Genomic DNA, 19,256 nt, shown 5'->3' on the forward strand with positions numbered 1-19,256 from the left:
CCCGTATTATTATCCAACGTATATAAAGCATTGTACTCTGCTTCATTGTTGCACGCACATACATACATATCTCCGCGTGCATGCACTGAATGGCTCTGACAGTTGCGCTAATTGGCAACTCTGTAATTGCATTGCATTGTGCGTGACCATTCCATACACATATGCGCCGCTGTGCGTATGTGTGTGTGATGCAAGTGATGGATGTGTTGCATGTCCGCCCCGTTCATGGACGCTGATTATTCGATTGATCAGATTTGCTGCTGATTGCCTGATTGTTGATAGCCTACTTATGTACTTATTTTTTTAACTGCCTGCATCTGTTTGTGTGTGCGTGAATGTGAATCACCAATTAGTGTTGCGAAAGCTTTAAAAATAGGTCTTTATGATAAACCTTTTTAAAGAAGCTGAAATGTTCGAAAGAATTCAATATATTTCCATATATTTGAAGTTGAGGTTATGTCGGTTCGATATTATATATATAAGGGTATTAATCGACGATGGACCACGATTCAGCGAATTTTTGGTGCCCTGTCACACTAAAGTTCAATGCTGAACTCCAAATTTGCTAACTGCTTTCCTAATGAAAATTGATAATTCCAATATACCTGTATCCAGTAATCATTGCTGAGAGATGCTTGGAATCTGCAGTTGTATCTCACAGACTTCGAAACGAGGCGTCATTGCATCTCTTTTCTTAACATTTTCGAATGAGATCAAAAAGTTCAGTTCGATGAAATCATCAGTGGATATTCTACAATATAATCTGACGAGACGGACGCGCTTCTTTCAGACCATGCTAAGCTCTTAAATATTTACTTAACACATCGCCTATCTTGGAAACAGTATCAACACGTACAACAATATCAGCTTTGGAATCCAACGCAGAGTCACTCTTGTCAACAGGTGCACATTTAGACAGAGTAAGCAAGTGAAAAGTAAAGTTCTCTCTCGACAAAGACCAAACTCTACAAGTCGCTAATTCATTCCGTCCTGCCATATGGTGAACAGGCATGCACGATTTTGCGGATTGCGTATTGACAACGGTGAGTACGTCAGTCGATGGAACGATGAACTGTAAGAGAAATACGGTGACTATGAAATAGTTCAGCGAATCAAGAGGCAACGTGAGCGCTGGTTAGGTTATGTTGTCAGGATGGAAGAGAATACTCCAGCTTTGCAAGTTTTCGATTCAGTACCCGTCGGTGGAAGCAGTGGAAGAGAAGGACCTGGTTGCACTGGTTATCTGGAATTGAGCCCAAATTACGAAAAGGAGGAGGAGCTAACGCGCTGTTGTTAACTCGTCGAAAACGTTTTGGTTCTTCAAGGTTGTATGTACTGATAATTTGTCTTTGTTCATCCTTCATTCGGTGCCAAAGTCTTCTGACAAATCTGACCAGTTGTTTCTTAGCCGGTTCTTGGAAATCCACCAATACTCAGCGGATATTATTTTAGTATATAATTAGCTCAAATGACTACGGAGGCCGTGAGCCAATAGTCATTTTGATAAGCTATCCAATGAAATAGCTGTTTTTCCTTCATCGTAGATTGTTCTTTGCTTAATAGAATACTCTTACATTTTAGACCAATTTTGGTGCATCAAACACTTGAAGAATGGGAAAATAGAAATTGCAGAAAACATAGCACCCTTTAGCGAAGAAAAAATTATTATTTCACCACGTAACGCACCGGCGCAGACCTCCTCTCATATTGTTGCGGCTAAATTGGTAAAACTTGGCTACTCTGTGCGATATCCTTTTGCTTCCCAAACGGGAAGATCACTCTTAGAAAAGAAATTTGATTCGAAATAGTTGGTTGTGGCCACCACCAAGTCCACTCTGCTTAGGTCCCTAAAATACGTATTTTGTCGGGTTAAAGAAGTAAAGTTTATGGAGCGAGCCAACAGGAGACTACGTTGAGAAACAAATCTTCGTTTTTTTCAAATTTCGTTTTACTGTAAACTGTGATCTTATCGGTGCGCAGTTGTGCGTGTCTTTCAAGGTTAGTTCTTACTACCAAATATACAGGGTCCGGCACTCGAAGTGTTAATTGAAAAAGCCATAAATGGGTGTGGAAAATTTTTTTTATTTATTCTAAAGTACAAAATGTGTGAAAATAATCATAAATTCAGGATCAATTCACTTTTGCCTTAACTATGGCATTGAGACGGTCAAAAAACGAATCGCAAGCTGCCCGAATGTGACTTGTCGCTATTTTGGCCCACTCACCGACAATGGCTTTCTTCAGCATCTCGAGACTGGTGTATTTTTTACTTCGAACCTTGCTCTCCAAAATGGCCCAGAGAGAATAATCCATTGGATTCGCATCTGGTGAATTCGAGAGCCATTGTGTGGTCGTAATGAAGTTCGGAACGTTGTTTTTCAGCCATTCTTGGTTCACTCGCGCTTTGTGAGACGGTGCTGAGTCTTGCTGAAACGTCCATGGTTTGCGACCGAACTGTTTGTTTGCCCACGGCTTCAAAGCAGCCTCCAGAACACTTTTCCGATAATATGTCGCATTTACTTTGACGCCAGGCTCGTTGAAAACAACCGTGGCCAACCGATGACATAGATGCTCGTATGAATGGACGGTCAAGTAAACCCTGTCGTTTTAAGAATTTACGAATTGCTCAATTGGAAAAATTTTTTCGTCAGAAAACACAATGTTCGGAATTTGACCGCTTTCGGCCAAGCGAAGCAACTGCTTCGCTCTTCAAGTCTTACTTGTTGCTGCTTCGGTGTGAGATCATGGGCCTTTTGGAACTTGTAAGGCTTGACCTTGAGCTCATTTTTTAATATGCGTCGGATGCTGCGGTCGGATATTTTCAGTTCTTTAGCCATTTGATTGGCACTTCGTCGTGGATTTCGCTCAAGTCGCTTCTGCACTTTCCAAACCATCTCACGTGACGTTTCAGACTTTCGATGACCACCTCCATGGCGTTTTGCGATGCTACCAGTATCATTGTAACGTGTGATAGTGCGATAAACAAAAACTTTATTCACATTAAGGTGTTTGAGCTCACGAACAATTGCTGGCTGTGATTTTCCAGCTAAATATAAAGCAATCACACTATTACGTTTGAATTCCTTCGCTGATCACTTTTAAGCTTACACTTTGAATGCCGGACCCTGTATATATTCACTCCTAGTGCTCCTCTCAGAGAAGCACTATTAGCTGCTCAGCCTGCTAGGGATGTATGTTTTCAATTTATCAGACAATCAGACATTGAAACTGAAAGCTGACTATGTAAATATTATAAAAAAACAATAAACAAGAAAAAAAGTACACTTCCGCTCTACCGAAGCTTCAGTATCCTTCAGAAGAGTATTTTTATAACATAAAGGGGTATAAAAAGACCTTTATGTTGATTGTGATTGGTCAGTTTGTATGACAGCTCTAAGCCATAGTGTTTCGATCATGATAATAAGTTCGTAAATGACGATGTCCTAGGTAATAATCTATGCTAAATTTCATGAAGATGTTTTGTCAACTCGGCTCCTTACGCTGATCATTTATTTATGTGCTTTATAGGGTCTCCGACGTTTTCTTTTGGGTGTTAAAAGCATCGTGTCAAAATTAATGCACCCTGTTCGGGGTATAAAAGTGCCAAATATCGGCTGAGTTAATTTCCATGTGCACTCATGGGCGAGATATACCAGACAAATACATTTACTCATATATGATTGGTTTTTAATTAACTTGACTAATATACCATGTAAGTGGTTACATGCCACTGCAACAACCACGTTCCTCACTTGCCTTCATTAATTTACAGTAATGTCTACTAATTGGTGTTCGAATATTTTCAAATGTGGCTACATTGACTTTCTGTAAAACTTAATTGCTCTTGCATTACTAGTATGCTCCTCTAATGGATTACTAAATATTGTAGCACAAATACTCAGATTCCATTGCAAATACTAAAAACAAAGTGGCCAAAAGTTGCAACGCATGCGGCCAGGATGTAAGTGTATACATTTTATACTGTAACATATAACTCTCATATGCGAAACATAAGATAACTGTTATGAATAACAGTTTAATTTCCCTTTTCGATTTAACACTTTCTTCCTGTGAGCTTTACATTTTGATTATTGTTGCAGCACACCTTTAATCTGTTTTGTGCGCAAATTTATCTGTGTGTGTGTGTTGTTTTGTGGTTTTTGTTGGGATATGAATTGTGGAAGAGTACAATTTCCGTATTGCTATGCGTTTATCTGTAGTTATGTGCAAACAGTCAGCAAGGAAATAAAGGCATAATATTCATGTTGGGTTTGTGGCACATGCAGCTCTATTTGGACTGTATGGTTAACAACAGAATGAAAGCAATAAATAAATAATTTATAATTTTAAAAAAATATTAATATTGGGCGATCATACGTTTTATTGTTAACTATTGCCTAAAAATGTATTTTCTCACTAGAAAGTGGTGAAAGATATACTCGTACACTTCACCCACAGCAGAATTTTTTTTTGGTTTAGCTTAAAAATCATTGAAATAACCAAGTTTTGGTGTTTTCCATTATTATCTTGAAATAGTTTTTTGTAATTATTGAAATTTGGTGTACACTTATGTACCTTATTATCACACAGACACACTGTTTTTTTAATTTAAAATGTTAAAGAGGATATTTTTTTTCGACTTAAAATCGAAAAAATCACAATTTTCAAGGAAAAAATCTTAAGTAAAAATTTCAGATTTTTTTTAAGCAAAAAGATTTATTTTTGTGGATTTCTTTATTTTCTGATGGTGCATAAAATTTATACATTGCTATAGAAAATTTTCTCAGAAAATAAAATAAAAATCCCAACTGAACTTACTTAATCGATTAGGGACTCGATTATTCAATAATACAAGTATGAACCGATTTGGCACATGGTGAATATATCGTCAGCTGTTGGTTTTCCAGGCTTAAAGTCACACTGGAGGATGGAGTCATGGCTCGGAGAGGTGCTTCCCGATCCTGACGGAAGTTTTTGGTGTTGCTCAACGTCAGCTTACACAGCCGTATTAGTTTTGCGGGGATACCAAATTCAGACATCGCGGTATAAAGGCAGCTCCATTTCGTGCTGTCAAAGGTAGCTTTGAAATCGACGATGAGGTGGTGTTTGTCGATCCTCTTTTCACAAGTCTTTTCCAAGATTTGGCACATGATGAATATCTGGTCAGTTGTTTATTTTTCAGGCTTAAAGCCACACTGATAAGGTCCAATGAGCTTGTTGACGGTGGGCTTTAATCCGGTACGCTGGATAATACCGATGGAAAAATTGCTGAGTTTTTTCTTCTGACAAGCCGGTACAACAACTATATTTTTTCGACAAAATTTTTATAGCAGATGTACCGTAAATGAGGTTATTGTGTTCACATGTAAAATACTATCAAATATTATTACTATATATCGTTTTAAGCATATATGCTTATACGTCAATAAAAAGTGAAGTTATCACAATAATTGGTTTCCTTAGGGACGCTGTCACCTTTTCATAATGCTTTCGAAACAGCTTCAAAAAATATCAATAAATTACCACATTAAAGCTCCCCTTGGCATAAAAAAATTATGTCACTTACCGGATCATTATGCACTAATTACTTTATCGCGGTCAACTCGGTGGCACATCGAACATGTCCACTAATGACCAATGTGACCAATGACCAGTCACTGACCAATATTTGCACATATTTATACGAGTAAATAAATGCAGCGCACGTCATTGCTAATGCGACACATTGTTGTTGTTGCATATTGTTTTTGTTGTACGTAAGTGTTATTGAGAAACAATTTCAATTTTAATTTGTTGATTTATTGAATGGGCTGCTTATTGCAACAATTTGCCGTTGTGGTTTTTGCTAAATGCTGTCAGTCGACTCTATCGATTTATTTAATTAGGTAATAATTGCTTATGCAGTCAAGTTACTTGCAACGATTACATTTCAGGTGTGCGGCTTTTGGTATGGAAATTTTAATTGAACTGAATTAAATAAGCATTGCATGAAAATTCCTCAATTGATATGAACTAAAGCAAGATTTTGTTTTATTTAAAATTATTATTTTTTGGTTATTACTGTTAATAATAATATTATTTACATAACACATTTCTTTATTACTGTCAAAAATAATTTCAATAAAAATCAATTTTCTGTCTACTCATATAGCCATTTGTGAAAATCATAATTAAACTAATATTTAATTAACTTCTTTCAATGATTTCATTTGTTTTGTACTTGCAGCACACCAGCTGGGTGGGTAATCCCGGTTTGGAGAATCAGCAGCAAATCGGACGCGCAGTTGGCGATCACTTCTTCACCTGCCCTACCAATGAGTATGCCCAAGCGTTGGCCGAACGGGGAGCTTCCGTGCACTACTACTACTTTACACATGTAAGTAGAGAAAATTTAATTTTATACTTTTTATAAGTTGAGATTGAAGGAGAAATTTTCAGATTTCTGAAGAGTTCACTAATAGCACGACTTTTTTTAAGGAAATATTTATATATCTGCCTTTTGTCATCACGTAAAATGCAAAAGTCGAAAAGGTCCTTTCAATCAGTGACAACACTTGTGAGAGTTACTACTAAATTTACCAAACTCACATGAAATAATAAATATTCATAATTTATAATTTGAAGTGTTCTCTCTAAAAATAGTCTCTAAAACAACAATTTTAATTTTAATATATCTTTTGAACACAAATTTGCTTAATATTTTGAAAATATTAGCACTATTTAACGTTTTAATATACATACAATATTATTGGTGCGACGGTGCGTATACGTTACATTCGAAATTTTATAAATTCGATAGGAAGTTCTATGCCATTACTAACCTTGTTGACTCGACTAAACTTATGGGGTCCACAAAACATGTTTTTTGACAAAATATGATAGAAAAGATATCGATAGAAAAGAATTTTTTTTAAATTTTGAATTGGAAATTTTATTTATACGTAGCATAGTAGGAATATTCCGGTTTAAGTTAAAAATGTACCATTGACCTCGAGATTGATAGTCAGTAGATCTCCTGTGTTCTACTCTTGGCCAAAATGATTTTGCAGTCGCACAGGAGCGGGTCGTCTACTAAACGCATGAAAGCTCCATTGGTTCAGAGCTATAACGCAAGATGATAATGAAGACCTAACTCCGTCCCATTCTGAAAAGACAAACACTACTTATCCTAAACCAAAGATTGACGCAGAGCTCCTTGCAGAAAACTTCTCTTCCAACTGTCCCTCCTAGCTTCAAACCATCCTTGAAAAAATTCACTGTACCTGTTCTCCAGCGACTGCTCCTCATCCACAGAGAAAATACCACAAAAACTTGCCTCTATGGCGCAGTGATCCAAGTTTTAAGGAATGCTACTTTTCAGAAATCATGTTTTATTAAAGTCTCAATGGGTTCTTTACTTCTTGGAAAACGCGCAGCAGAAGATAATAGAGCTCATATTGGAAATGCGTAACGAAAATATCCATAAAGACCTTGGTATTCCTATGGTAATGAAAGAAGTAGAAGATAGCAGAATTAAATATATATCTAAACTCCGAGATCACCCAAACAGTTTGGCTAATGCTTTGGTACATTTCTGCGATCAAACACGACTTAAAAGAAGAGATATGCTTGCGTATTAAAGAGCAACGTATCACCAAAACAGCTCAATCACTTGCTTGAGCCTGTCTAGTTTTTAAATAAATTTAAGATTTTATAACTTATTGTTAGGCTTTAAGAAAAAGCAGATCCAATAAATAAAATAATTTTGAAAAAAAAAATAAAATATTGGAAAACTCAGATAGCACATTCATAAAAAATCATTCTAAAATTATTCTCTTGAACTTTCCTCGTTATCCGAAAGAGCCTTGAATAATCTGCGTTCAAATGTGGTTATCGAAGCATTGGATTAATTTGAATTTGGAGTTTTGAATTGAGTGAAATTTCAGATACCATTTTTAGTCTTCGCCACGCCTCGTACCTGGTCATAATCGAATCGTGGGATGTGCAATGACTTTGAGCTCCCTTGTCTGCATACAGTTTGATGTTAGCTGGCGCGCTGGCGTGATTTCTAGCGGTTTTATATTCTCCAAATCGCTGGTCTGATACAATAAGTTTCTCAGCTATAATCGGAAATATGATTGTGGATAGCAAAGAAAGAGTATGATAATGATTTTTTTTTCAAACAGCTCCGAATACATAAAAGCGAAGCTAAATAAAATTTCAACAATTTTTTCTGTATAAAAAACAAACGAAAACTCATACACACACGCACAATTCAAGTGGCAAATGAAACCCACTTCTCTCCTCGTGTAAGCGAACACTTGTTGGTATTGACTTCGTTGCAATTTAAAATGCCACATTTTCAAGCTTCGGGCTGTGAGTGTTTGTTTGTTGTTGTTCGCTGCAATTACCAACGCAAACTGAACGGCAACACACATACTCACACACGCACACATTCACATTTACACTTACATGCTTATTTATGCTTTTCAACAAACTTGTCCATGTGCTGCCTATAGGTCTGTGGGTCTGTGGGTCCATTGAAATTGCTGACACTGTGTACCTTCAAGGGTGCTATTGAGAAAACGAGCAGCTGTGCTGTACTTTTTTATTTCCATTGAAAGCTAAATTGTGTGGTGAAAAGCGCCAGAGAAGCAATGAATAAAGCGAGAAGGCCAAAGTGTAAGGCCCGCAGATAGCGGTATTTCTATAAACGAATGCATGTTACATGCATTTGTGGGTGTGTGTATGTGAGTGTATGTGACAGTGGCTTTGCCCTCCGTTCGTCGTACTGCACTATTTGCTCGGACCGTTGGCAGCAAAAATAAGGCAAATAGGAGAGTATATTTACACAATGTAATTATTAATGAAATGTACACAACTATCTGAGCAAATACACAAACGTATGCATAACGGCACGTACAGTGCTATCATAAGTGTGCTGACAAGTGACAGGATACTCACCTGTTCTTATATGTGTGCATGCATATATTAACATGTGTATGTGTGTATATATTTATGTACGCTCTCAGTTGCGATTAGGGACTTACTTAAAACTAAGAGTGAAATTTATTTATTTCTTAATTAATTTTTGAATAGTTTTGAGAACAGCAACGAAATTATGTTACGCAACGAAATTCCGTCACGATCAGAGTAGTTGATCTAAATATCCAGGGGAAAGTTTGAGCGTTTTGCAAACTTATTTAAATTTTTTGTTTAAACAAAAATCATATACAAAGTAAGAGGGTTGCCAGCTATTTTCAATGTTTAAGCCAGGTATATACTTACATATGTATGTAATTAACGAAAGAGCACTTAAATTTTCCTACTTTCCACGGTTAAAAAGTTTAAGTTTGTTAACAATTCAATTTTTTTTACGAGCATTGCCATTTGTCTAAACTTGCATTCAATTAAATTTTGTAGTACCACCCAACTGTAGGCTTAGCCGATTTTAGTATTTTGATTTATTAGTGCAACATCTGACGTGTTTGCAAATTTACGTGATTACCAATTAAGTGAAAATATTAAAAAAAAAAATTAAAATTAAAATTAAATATATAAGAAAAGCCTGCATTGTGTTTTAAGCAAAAGAAGTTTAATAGTTTTTTTTTTGAGAGTTGCCTACTGTTCTAAATTTTTATTCACTTATTGATAAAACACGCATTGTAATTATATTGATTTCATTCATGGCAATTATTGAAGAATTTATGTCGGAGGTGGTTGCCACCTGTTTGAAATTTACAAAAAAAAATGCGTTTTCAAAAAAGGGTCACAAATGTTCACGGAACACTCTTCTCTCTTAACATTCGAAGAAGCATTTATGTGGAAGATAGTTGCCACCTGTTAGAAAAAAAATAAATACTGAGTTTGCAAAACATGGGCACAGAACCTGTAAGAGAATTTTTGAAGAGCACTTCTTTCTCTTAACATGTTAATGAAGAATTTGTATAGGAAATAGTTGCCACGTGTTTGAAATTAAAAAAAAATTGAAAAACAGGCACAAAAATGTGAAGGAAAATTATTAATGGAATAATTTTTCTATTAACATAAAAAGACGCATTTATGTCGTATATACATAGTTGCCACCATTTTGAAATAAAAAAGTTAGGTTTTCAAAAATATGGACGTACAACTTGAGAGGAAAATGATTAAACATTTTCGTGGAACACTTTTTTCGCTTAACAAGCAATGAAGCATTTATTTATTTATTTATGTGGAAGATAGTTGCCACCAGTTACAAAACAAAAAAAAAATTGAGTTTGCAAAAATGAGCGCAGAATTGAAGGTGAAATTTTCATAAAACATTTCTCTCTCTTAATATGTTAATGAAGAATTTATATGTAGGATAGTTGCCACCTGTTTAAAATTTATAAAAAATATTTTTTCTATAATACATTCATGCTATCAGAGTTGTATTGTAAACAAGACCATGTTACGGCGAAGTATTTTTACACATTTTTCATTTCTTTCTACATTTCTACGAATATAAATACATACATATATTGATATACATTTTAAATGTATTTGTTCCTGTACGTATGTATTTACTTATTTGTCCTCCAACTGCATTCAGAAACACAATAATTTAATATTTATTTATTCAAGTTAACCGGCTCTTAAAATAGTACAATATATAGTATGTATGTATAAGAGTAATAGATGTACACTTAATAATCTATGAGAGTCCACTATGCACTTAAATGACAAGTGCTATTTACTTTTGCATACGCTGCAAATACCCTGTAGGAATGTAACGTTGTTCAAAATTAAATTTGGAATTGATGTGTTTAAATATTTTAAAATTAAAAAAAATTTAATTTGTTTAAAATTGAATTTTGATGTATCTAATGACTTTAAATATTTTAAAATTGAAAAAAAAAAAATAAAAAATAGTTTATAAGTGTATAGAAAATTACAAGAAATTTACGTAATTTCTTTGGTTTTTTTTTTGAAAAAAGAAATTTTTAATGTTAAAAAAAAATTATTTCTGACAAACATTTAACAAATTAAAAAATACAAATAAATTAAATTGTAACTGTATTTTCTCATTCGTACAAAATTTTTAAAATCATTAAGTTTTCTCACTGGCCATCAAGAATTTGTATGCCAACCTGCAATGCTTCTTCCATGGCAGTATGACTCGATCAAACGTTCGGCAAGCACTGTATGCCGTCCAAAGGGAACTACTACATCCACGGATATGAATATGCAAGCACACACACACACACAGAAGTAAGTGTCCGATGCAAGTACATAAAATGCTTGCATTTCAAAGGCAAGAAATATTAAATGAATGACACATTCCAAGCTCTGGTATAAAGCAATGAACTGTCTCTAACCATTTGAGGGTGGCTTGTGACTAAATGACAGCTGTTACTTCTTCGACATCACCTTGACACAGTTGGCCGCGGTGCAGGAATAAAAGCTTCTGTGGAATGTCGTATAAACCTTAGTGAAATGTAACATGTAAATGAAGTGTGTACGTGTGTGTGTGTTCAAAATGAAACTTTTGTAAACAACTTGCCATAGTACACGCTAGAGTTTCCACAGAAATTTTACAAATAATCAATAAAAGTGTGAATAATCTAATATTTAGATAACTCATAGATACATATCCCGGTAAATAATTTTGATTTATTTAAGTGCAGGGAAAAGTTACTGGAAATATAGCTGTTTTCGTTTTTAAGTATGCTCGAATTGTGGTAAAAAGTGAAAGTATTGAAATATCTGTTTTTCAGTGTACCGAAATGTACGAAATCTTGTATGCATCAATCTCTACAAAATTCAACAGAAAAATCCATCAGTACTTTGGAAGCGTTTAAGAATTTATAAGACTATCCCTTTAAGAAATAGAACATATAGGGTCTAATAATATATTTTTGCAGTAAACTGAATATTTTTTTATTTATCATTTTTAATTTCATAATGCATTTCTCATATAAACCCTTGTCCCTATTCAGAAAAACAACTGGGACACTCATTTTTCATTAATTCAGTCTTCTGTGCGACAGAATAATTGAAACGGAATGGGGCAATGCACGCGCTTAATGAAATGGGAATAAAAGAAAACCCACAAGTTGGACTTCTCTCCCCTCTTTTATGGATCCTGATTGTTAACGACCTGTTAAAACAACTTGAGGATCGTGGATGCCGGGTGATTGCCTGTGCAGACGTTGTAGCACTTAGTAAAACGGAGATGGTTTTATTTACTAAAAGATATAAGATTCCGGTGTTGTCCTCTGGCTCTACGACAACCCATTACGTTCTATGGAGTCTTTATGTGATGGAAGGCTTTGAAAAGATCACACTTGCAAAGAAACTCGAGAGCCCTTAACACAAACTTTGACTTCATATCGGAACCCAAAATTCTGGCGGCTCCTTCTCTGCTCATATACCAACGAGGGAGTTTTTCGTGGGAATAAGCCGTTGGAGGAGAAGGGTAGTGAACTTTTTTACTGATGGGTCAAAGCTTGTGGGGGAAGGTTGTTGAAGAGGTTTACTGTCAGGCGCTCTTTATCATCTCCAGCTTCAGACTTCTTAACTTTTGCAGTGGCCTCCAAGTCGTTGTTGCAGCCATTAAGGTAGCAATAGATATGCTGCTCTGAAGTGCAGCTTCTTTCAGAGAGTGATCATTCACTCAGACAGCAGAGTGGCGATACTAGCCTTGAACTCATTTACAGAGCGTTCAGAGTTGGTCGAGGAGTACCTAATCTCGCTATGAATATCATCAAGTGTCTTTGTGATAAGTCTGGTATGGATGCCGGGCCATAGCGGAATCGCAGGAAATTGCAAAGCTGATGAACTAGCAAGGAAAGACACCCTAGAACCGCTATTGGTAGAATGGAAGCGGGTCGGTGCTCCCGTATCGTATTGTGTTCTATTTCTAGATAACTGGGCTTCGCTATGCCCTCGATGCATGCGCTGTCGCAAAAGCCTTTTGGCCCAAGATCGATCGCAGGAGATCTAGTGATCTCTTTGCCCTCAGTAAGGCTAACCTCTCCCTAGCTGTGGGGCTTTTAACAGGCCATTACCCTATTGGCGTAAAGGCTGTAAGGTTGGGAATCTTACCCGACACCATTTGCAGAAGCTGTTTGAAAGAAGATGTGGTGGAAACAACTCAACACTTCCTTCTTGACTGTTCCGCGTTTGGGAGGTCAAGACTTAAGCACTTGGGAGCGCATACTTTCAGACATCCCACCGGCGGAAGCGGAAATTAAACGTCCGTGAAAATTTATATTGGCTACTTAGCGTTTTGCTAATTTATAAGTTCGAACACAGGAGTTCTTCTTTTCTATGACTTCACAAAGGACTACATATAGCAGTCCACGTGCGACCTTCGATTAGTCATTTAACCTAACCTAATCTAGTAATCGCTTTGTGCCAGTTCCGGACTATAAACAGGATACATTATTACCAAGCTCCTAGAATTTCTGATGAGTCACTACCAATGTGTGTGGCTTACCATTGTCCTAAGGTAGCAAAATTAGACTCTAATATTCAAAATGGGCTTTTGTTAAATTTTTAGCTCCTTACAATCGAAACAGGACTTACATGACTTCGAGATACATATTACTAAAGTCACAACTCGAAAAATTTTACTATACTTTCTATATTAAGAACAGCTGTAAAAAGTTAGTATAAAGAATTAAGCTCCACATTTAGTAAAAATTGATGGGTACTACTTTTTACAAACTTAAAACCACTTTCCCTGAGGAGAATATATAGTAAGTCCAAGAGAAGGAGTCTAACAGCACATCAATTGTTTCTTTATTTCCCGAATTGGAGCTTGAAGCACAAAGTTTTATTATATTTGCTCTTTTTTGGGTAGAAAAGGCGTTTTCCTTTCTCTGCTTTTATTTGCTACCATTTACATGTCTCCATATATTCGGATGGCACACTACATCCAGCAGCATCGTTTGAAGAAATCGCACGAGAGAAAATAATCTGGTCTTTAACAACTTGGAGTATCAAATTACTTGTATACTTTGAATCCTATCGGAGCTGTTCGTAGTACAAAAATACATTTAAATAGTTGAGTTTTGTGGAGATATGAAATTCGGAAGTATAGGCATAAACGCAATCTCGGAAGAGTGGAACTTTCAGTTTTTCTGGAGGTTTAATTTTTTACCTGCTTAAGGGAATTCATTCTAGGTCTAATGCTAAAGTGGTAAGGTCCAATGAGTTTGCGAACGAGGAACTTTCATTTCAATAGATTCAAATGTCATTTTGACTAGACAATTTCGGGCACCATACTATTTCTCGAACACATGAGTCTAACTGGCTCGAACGCGAGCTAGTAAAGCCTAACAAAAGATATCATACTTACTACCTCTTATATATATCCGCCTTTCTGGTGCACACCTACACACACATATGTGATAAATAGTTTCTACTAATGTTTAGTCCCAGAGCTATGGACACGTGCTTGCAACACACGCAGGCCAAACTAATCACATAATTCTAACACAAATATGCACAAACACTCATATACCTACATATACATAGGTATATCTCATATGTACAAGCATATTTAAATTAGACTGTCTTTACAAGTAAAGGGTGAGGACACATTATATATGCCAATGTTTTACTTTCGCCATTCACCGTTTGCTCGGTCAACCGGTCTGCCTTTGAATTTGTGCTGAATGCCCTGAATGCGCCCCGGTGATTTGTGGGTGCGTTCATTCGTCGGTCCCAAAACTGGGCTAAAAACTCACAAACAAACAAACAAACTCGTGCATTATTAGCTAGCTTCCCAGCTCTGGCTGGTTGGTTGGTTGGTTGGTTAGTTGGCGCTTGTGGGTCAACAAAATTAAATAGCCATATAAGTAGCACGATAAGCACGGTGGTAGTCGGTGCCGATTTTGGGAGGGAAGCGCGTGGTGTGATGGACAGCAAGTTGTTTAGTTTGTTTGCTGATTGCTTTCTGGGCGAACGTGCGCGCTTTTATGTGTGTTTATGTTTTAAGAGCGCGCGTGTGTTTATGTGTGTAGGTGTGTGTGTGCGTGGAAAGGTGTGTTCATTGTCATAATTATGGTCAAGGACAATGACCGAAATTCTCACTGTTGCGACATTGTATCGCGTTGCCTGCGCCACTTGCTGTGTGCCATTGTAGTCTGCTTTTTGCTGTATCGATTGTCTCTTCGCTTCACACACTTTGCGCGTAGTCACGTCGCATCCTGACCGGTGCTCTGCCCAGGGGCCGGTCGTTCTCTATGCATAACTCACGCAACGCCACGCATTCCTGTCTGTCGCTCGTAGCTGATATTTTGTTTGATTCCTTTTTAATGTTTTTTTGTTCAAATCACACCAATTCCTCGTAGCGCCGTTAACGTAAACTTAATGAATACATTAAATTGCCAGCTGTCCGGAATATTTATGTGCGACGATTTTCATTTGCATTGGTCGTGGAGTTCGCATTGATTTAATGGTTTGTCAGGGGATTGCCTCTGAGGGCAAGTACTTATGGTAGCGATTGTCATTATGGACTTTGAATCCTGTGTTGCGAAAACAGGTATAGTAAGTCATCATAAGTGTTCGTTAAAGTGTCTCTTCGAATTTAACACAATAGTTTAAAAACTAATGAAGTATTAATATCTTTAAAGATGAAGTTTCATATTTCATTTATTTAAGTTCTCCATATAATTCTTTGCATCCGTTGCTTATAAATATCTGAAAAAGAGAAAGGTTTGCAAAAGTTTCCTGAGTCAATGAAGTATTGTTCAAGAATATGCTTTTGGAAAACTGATGTAGCTCTAATTCTGATACTTGTGTGCGTAAAATTAAGACGTTCATCTTCCTTCGCGGTTTGAAAAATTTACTTATTTAGTAATATATTTAATGTGAACATACTAGAAACATGCGCTGTAAAGCATTTGGATCGCAAGCGTGTTAGTTTACGAGATATTGAGTCACATATCTACTCCCGCGCAAACTGTTCACGTCGCTCAGTCAACTATAAACAAGTTTTCCGAAAAGTTGAATTTTTTTAAATTTTGACAAAACTATAAAATATATTCGAAACCTGTTGATAAGGATTCACAAAATATCGCGCCATGCTTGGCCATGAGTTTTTTTGGAACAATTATTTTTTTATGGTCTGAAATTTCTTAATAAGGAGTAAACTACGTCGCAGAGGAAGTGCATTCAAGGACGTTTCAAGGTTATTTTTGAAGCAGATATTGTTTATCGCAATATTAAAGCTTAAGAATTAAATAACTAAATAAAAAATTGCGAATAAAATATCATCAAAAATCTCGCTTAAGTGCAGGTTATGAACTATTAATCCTACTTAAGGCAAGAATACCACGCCTAGGATTTTGAAAAAATCTATTTTTTTGCATATCTTGAAACTTTAGACTTTCAAAAATATGACCTTGGAAGGATTTTTCAAAATTCGACTTATTTTCGGAGATACAGCCGATTTTGTGACGTGGCGTCCGTGTTCACTAGAACTGTCTCCTAAACTTTAAACGCGTTTTTCTCAAAACTGACTTTTTCGGAACGATACCCACGATTTCTCAGGTTCTACTGGACCGATTTACTTGAAATTTTTATAGAGTCTTTTTTATAGGCTTGTCTATGGTTGGAACTAGCGCCATCCCCAAATTTTTATTTTTATTATTTTTAAAAAATTCGAAATAGTCAGAAAAAGTGATCAAAAAAAACTTTTTATTTCAGGCAGTCGCCATTTTGTGAAAAAAATGTTTTCCCACTTTTCTGTAGTTCCGGCCATTGCGACATTATTCTAGATTAATAATCTTTGTTTTTGGTTTCAGATAACTAGGAGAGTTTGAAATCATGGATAGGGTCACGTGGAAATTTTTAGAGACCCCCCATTTCGTCACTTCGTCATTTTTGAAATTGTTTAGTATTTTAAGTATTTAATTTTTTCTGTACTCTTCTAAAATTAACAAATAACTAGTAAAAAAAAATGGATAGTAAAAATATTAATTGCCTTTTTTACGACACTTTAAAAATTACCTGAAATTCATGCTTCTAGACCAGAATACCCCCTTAAGGGGTTACATGGGTTTCTTCGCGTAAAATACAGCCTTTTCTCAACAATTTTTTTTTATATAAAAAATTAAATATTTCATTAGAATTTTTTATTGTTACAAACATACACTATTAACAAAGAAATTCTGAAATTTTGGGAAAAAATATTTTAAATTCCGCCAAGCGAGCAAAAGATGCGGCCGCATTTGCAGAATAACTCCTTCAAAGATCATTTAAAGTGAAAAATTACGTGTTTTAGTTAAACCTTAACTTTCAACAATGAGGAGAACTTAGAAGAAAAAAAACTGAAATTTGAATTTTCAACAGATATTTTTACAAAAGAATGAAAACTTCTTGAAATTTCTAGAAATCTTGCCAACCGATTTCACAGTTTCGAGCGCACATGTTCTCAAGGCTGTATTTCCGAAACTATTTACTCAGATCCTATGGTATTACTGTGATGCCATTATGATTATTTTCAAGCACTGTTTTTCAACTTTTTCGATGTTATCGTGATTAACAGAGGCGGATGGACAACTCGCTTGAGGCAAATTTTCGATGACCACGCGATCCTCTCTGAATACTTTTTGCCACTCTAATGAAGGTTTCGCGCTTGACAGTCGTTCAGCTTCAATTCTTGCGTGAATTGCATTTTGTACACTCACAAAATAAAAATCCTTCCGCAAAATCTTCCATAACGTGGATGGGCACAGCTCCAATTGTTGCAAGTCAGTGTAGACTTTAAGGGTTGTCGACAAAAGAATGGCATGCTCTTAGTATCATTCTTATGCACTGGTGGTAATTCCATCTTTATTAAATTAGGTGCGGTTGATTGGATGACGATAAAGTTGATTTCATGGTAAATAAAGTCTTAATTTGTAAACTTTAAACTTGGAAAACTTTACTCTGGGCATAACAATGATACTGAGGGCATACAAACCACTCAGCTTTTATACCATGAATAAGGAGTGTTAAGTTTGTAACACCCCAAAAGATACTTTGGTGAGCCTGACCGTCCGTTCAAGGCTGATTAAAGAATGTCTAACCTCATCATCGATTGCATCGGGTATATTTAGGATGAGACTGTCAGGCCAGAGCGAATTTGGCAGTAACGATGAAACCGACGAGCTGGCAAGGGAGTTACCCTACCCCCATGCTCCTTTTGTGCGTGGATTTCTGTGCTTTCACTATAGCATATAGCTGTCATACAAACTGAACTATCGAAATCAAGTTCCTTAAAGAACTTTTAATGTTTGTGAAGGGTATTATAGCTTCGGTGCAACCGAAGTTAACGTCTTTTCTACTTTCTGATTGTAATAGCGTTTCAACTTACTGCTCATAATTAGAATGTGGCTTAATTGTGGCAAGTCCATTGAAAACCATAACACAACTAAACGGTTGAGAAGTCATCAACTAATTTGCCAGCTAAAGCAAGTTACTTAACAGTTTCCTGGAAGCCTGGCTTTGGAGTGGTCAGTGTGTCTGCACATTGATGTACTGATATAGATGATATGTGGTCGAAATACACGCTACAGCGCAGGCATGCTTAAAGGAGATAAGTTAAATTACTGCAAAAGCGAAATTAATAGCATACATTTAGGCACATAAACACTTTGTGGGCAAGTCTGAGCGTATTGACACATACAGGGAAACCAACAACTGGTATACCTTGAAATAAGCACAAGCTAATAGCTTCTGGTTAGCTGCTGATAAAGTGTACATACATACATACCTCCTCATATAAGCAAACTAATGCTCTACCGACAACCATATCACATCATTGGCAGTCAGCTTCCTCAGATTGCGTAGAGTAAGCAGTTAACACACGCACCGCTAGAGTGTACCCCTGGAGAGCTTTGCCGCTAACCTCTTTACTTTGCCGTGTGTGTAAGCTCAAACGAGCGCATAATCTTCAGAGCCTTGTTATATGGAGTGAAGCGAAGCGCACACGCCAAACCACACTTCCATACGAACTTGTCGGATATTTACGAGCTGGCAGCTTAAATGAAAATGCGAGAAATATTATAACGGTAATGTGCCCCTGCTGTGGTTTGCCTAACTGTTCGACATACATGTGGGTAAGCGATATCGCAAGAGAAGGCACTTGTTTGGTCCAGCCAGTGAACGACATTGCCGCAGGTCAACATGTGGTTGAGTTAAGGTTACCAGATCATTACACATAGGCAATTGCTGTTGTGGTGACATTTTGACTTTTTCGCACATTTTTATTTAATTTAGGGGTCGGAGTACTTTAACTTAAAAATATGTTTATTTTGTGA

At 36.3% G+C, this 19,256-nt stretch overlaps 2 protein-coding genes across 8 annotated transcripts in view; one reads left to right on the forward strand and one right to left on the reverse strand.

Annotated features, from left to right (window-relative positions):
• LOC126751778 (uridine phosphorylase 1) overlaps positions 1-19,256 on the reverse strand; it is a 453,502-nt gene that overhangs the window by 162,184 nt on the left and 272,062 nt on the right. The gene's annotated exons all lie outside the window — the stretch shown is intronic.
• Positions 1-19,256, forward strand: part of LOC126751772 (acetylcholinesterase) — a 454,065-nt gene that overhangs the window by 122,731 nt on the left and 312,078 nt on the right. For all 7 annotated transcript variants that reach the window (XR_007665922.1, XM_050462297.1, XM_050462295.1 and 4 more), the window contains one exon: positions 6,227-6,376. Coding sequence is in view for 6 of the 7 variants with exons in the window: in XM_050462297.1 (XP_050318254.1) it covers positions 6,227-6,376 (150 nt within the window). In the remaining variant the exon portion in view is untranslated. The remainder of the gene's footprint in view (positions 1-6,226; positions 6,377-19,256) is intronic.

This window comes from Bactrocera neohumeralis, chromosome 2 (genome assembly GCF_024586455.1).
Source record: "Bactrocera neohumeralis isolate Rockhampton chromosome 2, APGP_CSIRO_Bneo_wtdbg2-racon-allhic-juicebox.fasta_v2, whole genome shotgun sequence".
Taxonomy (NCBI): Eukaryota; Metazoa; Arthropoda; class Insecta; order Diptera; family Tephritidae; genus Bactrocera; species Bactrocera neohumeralis.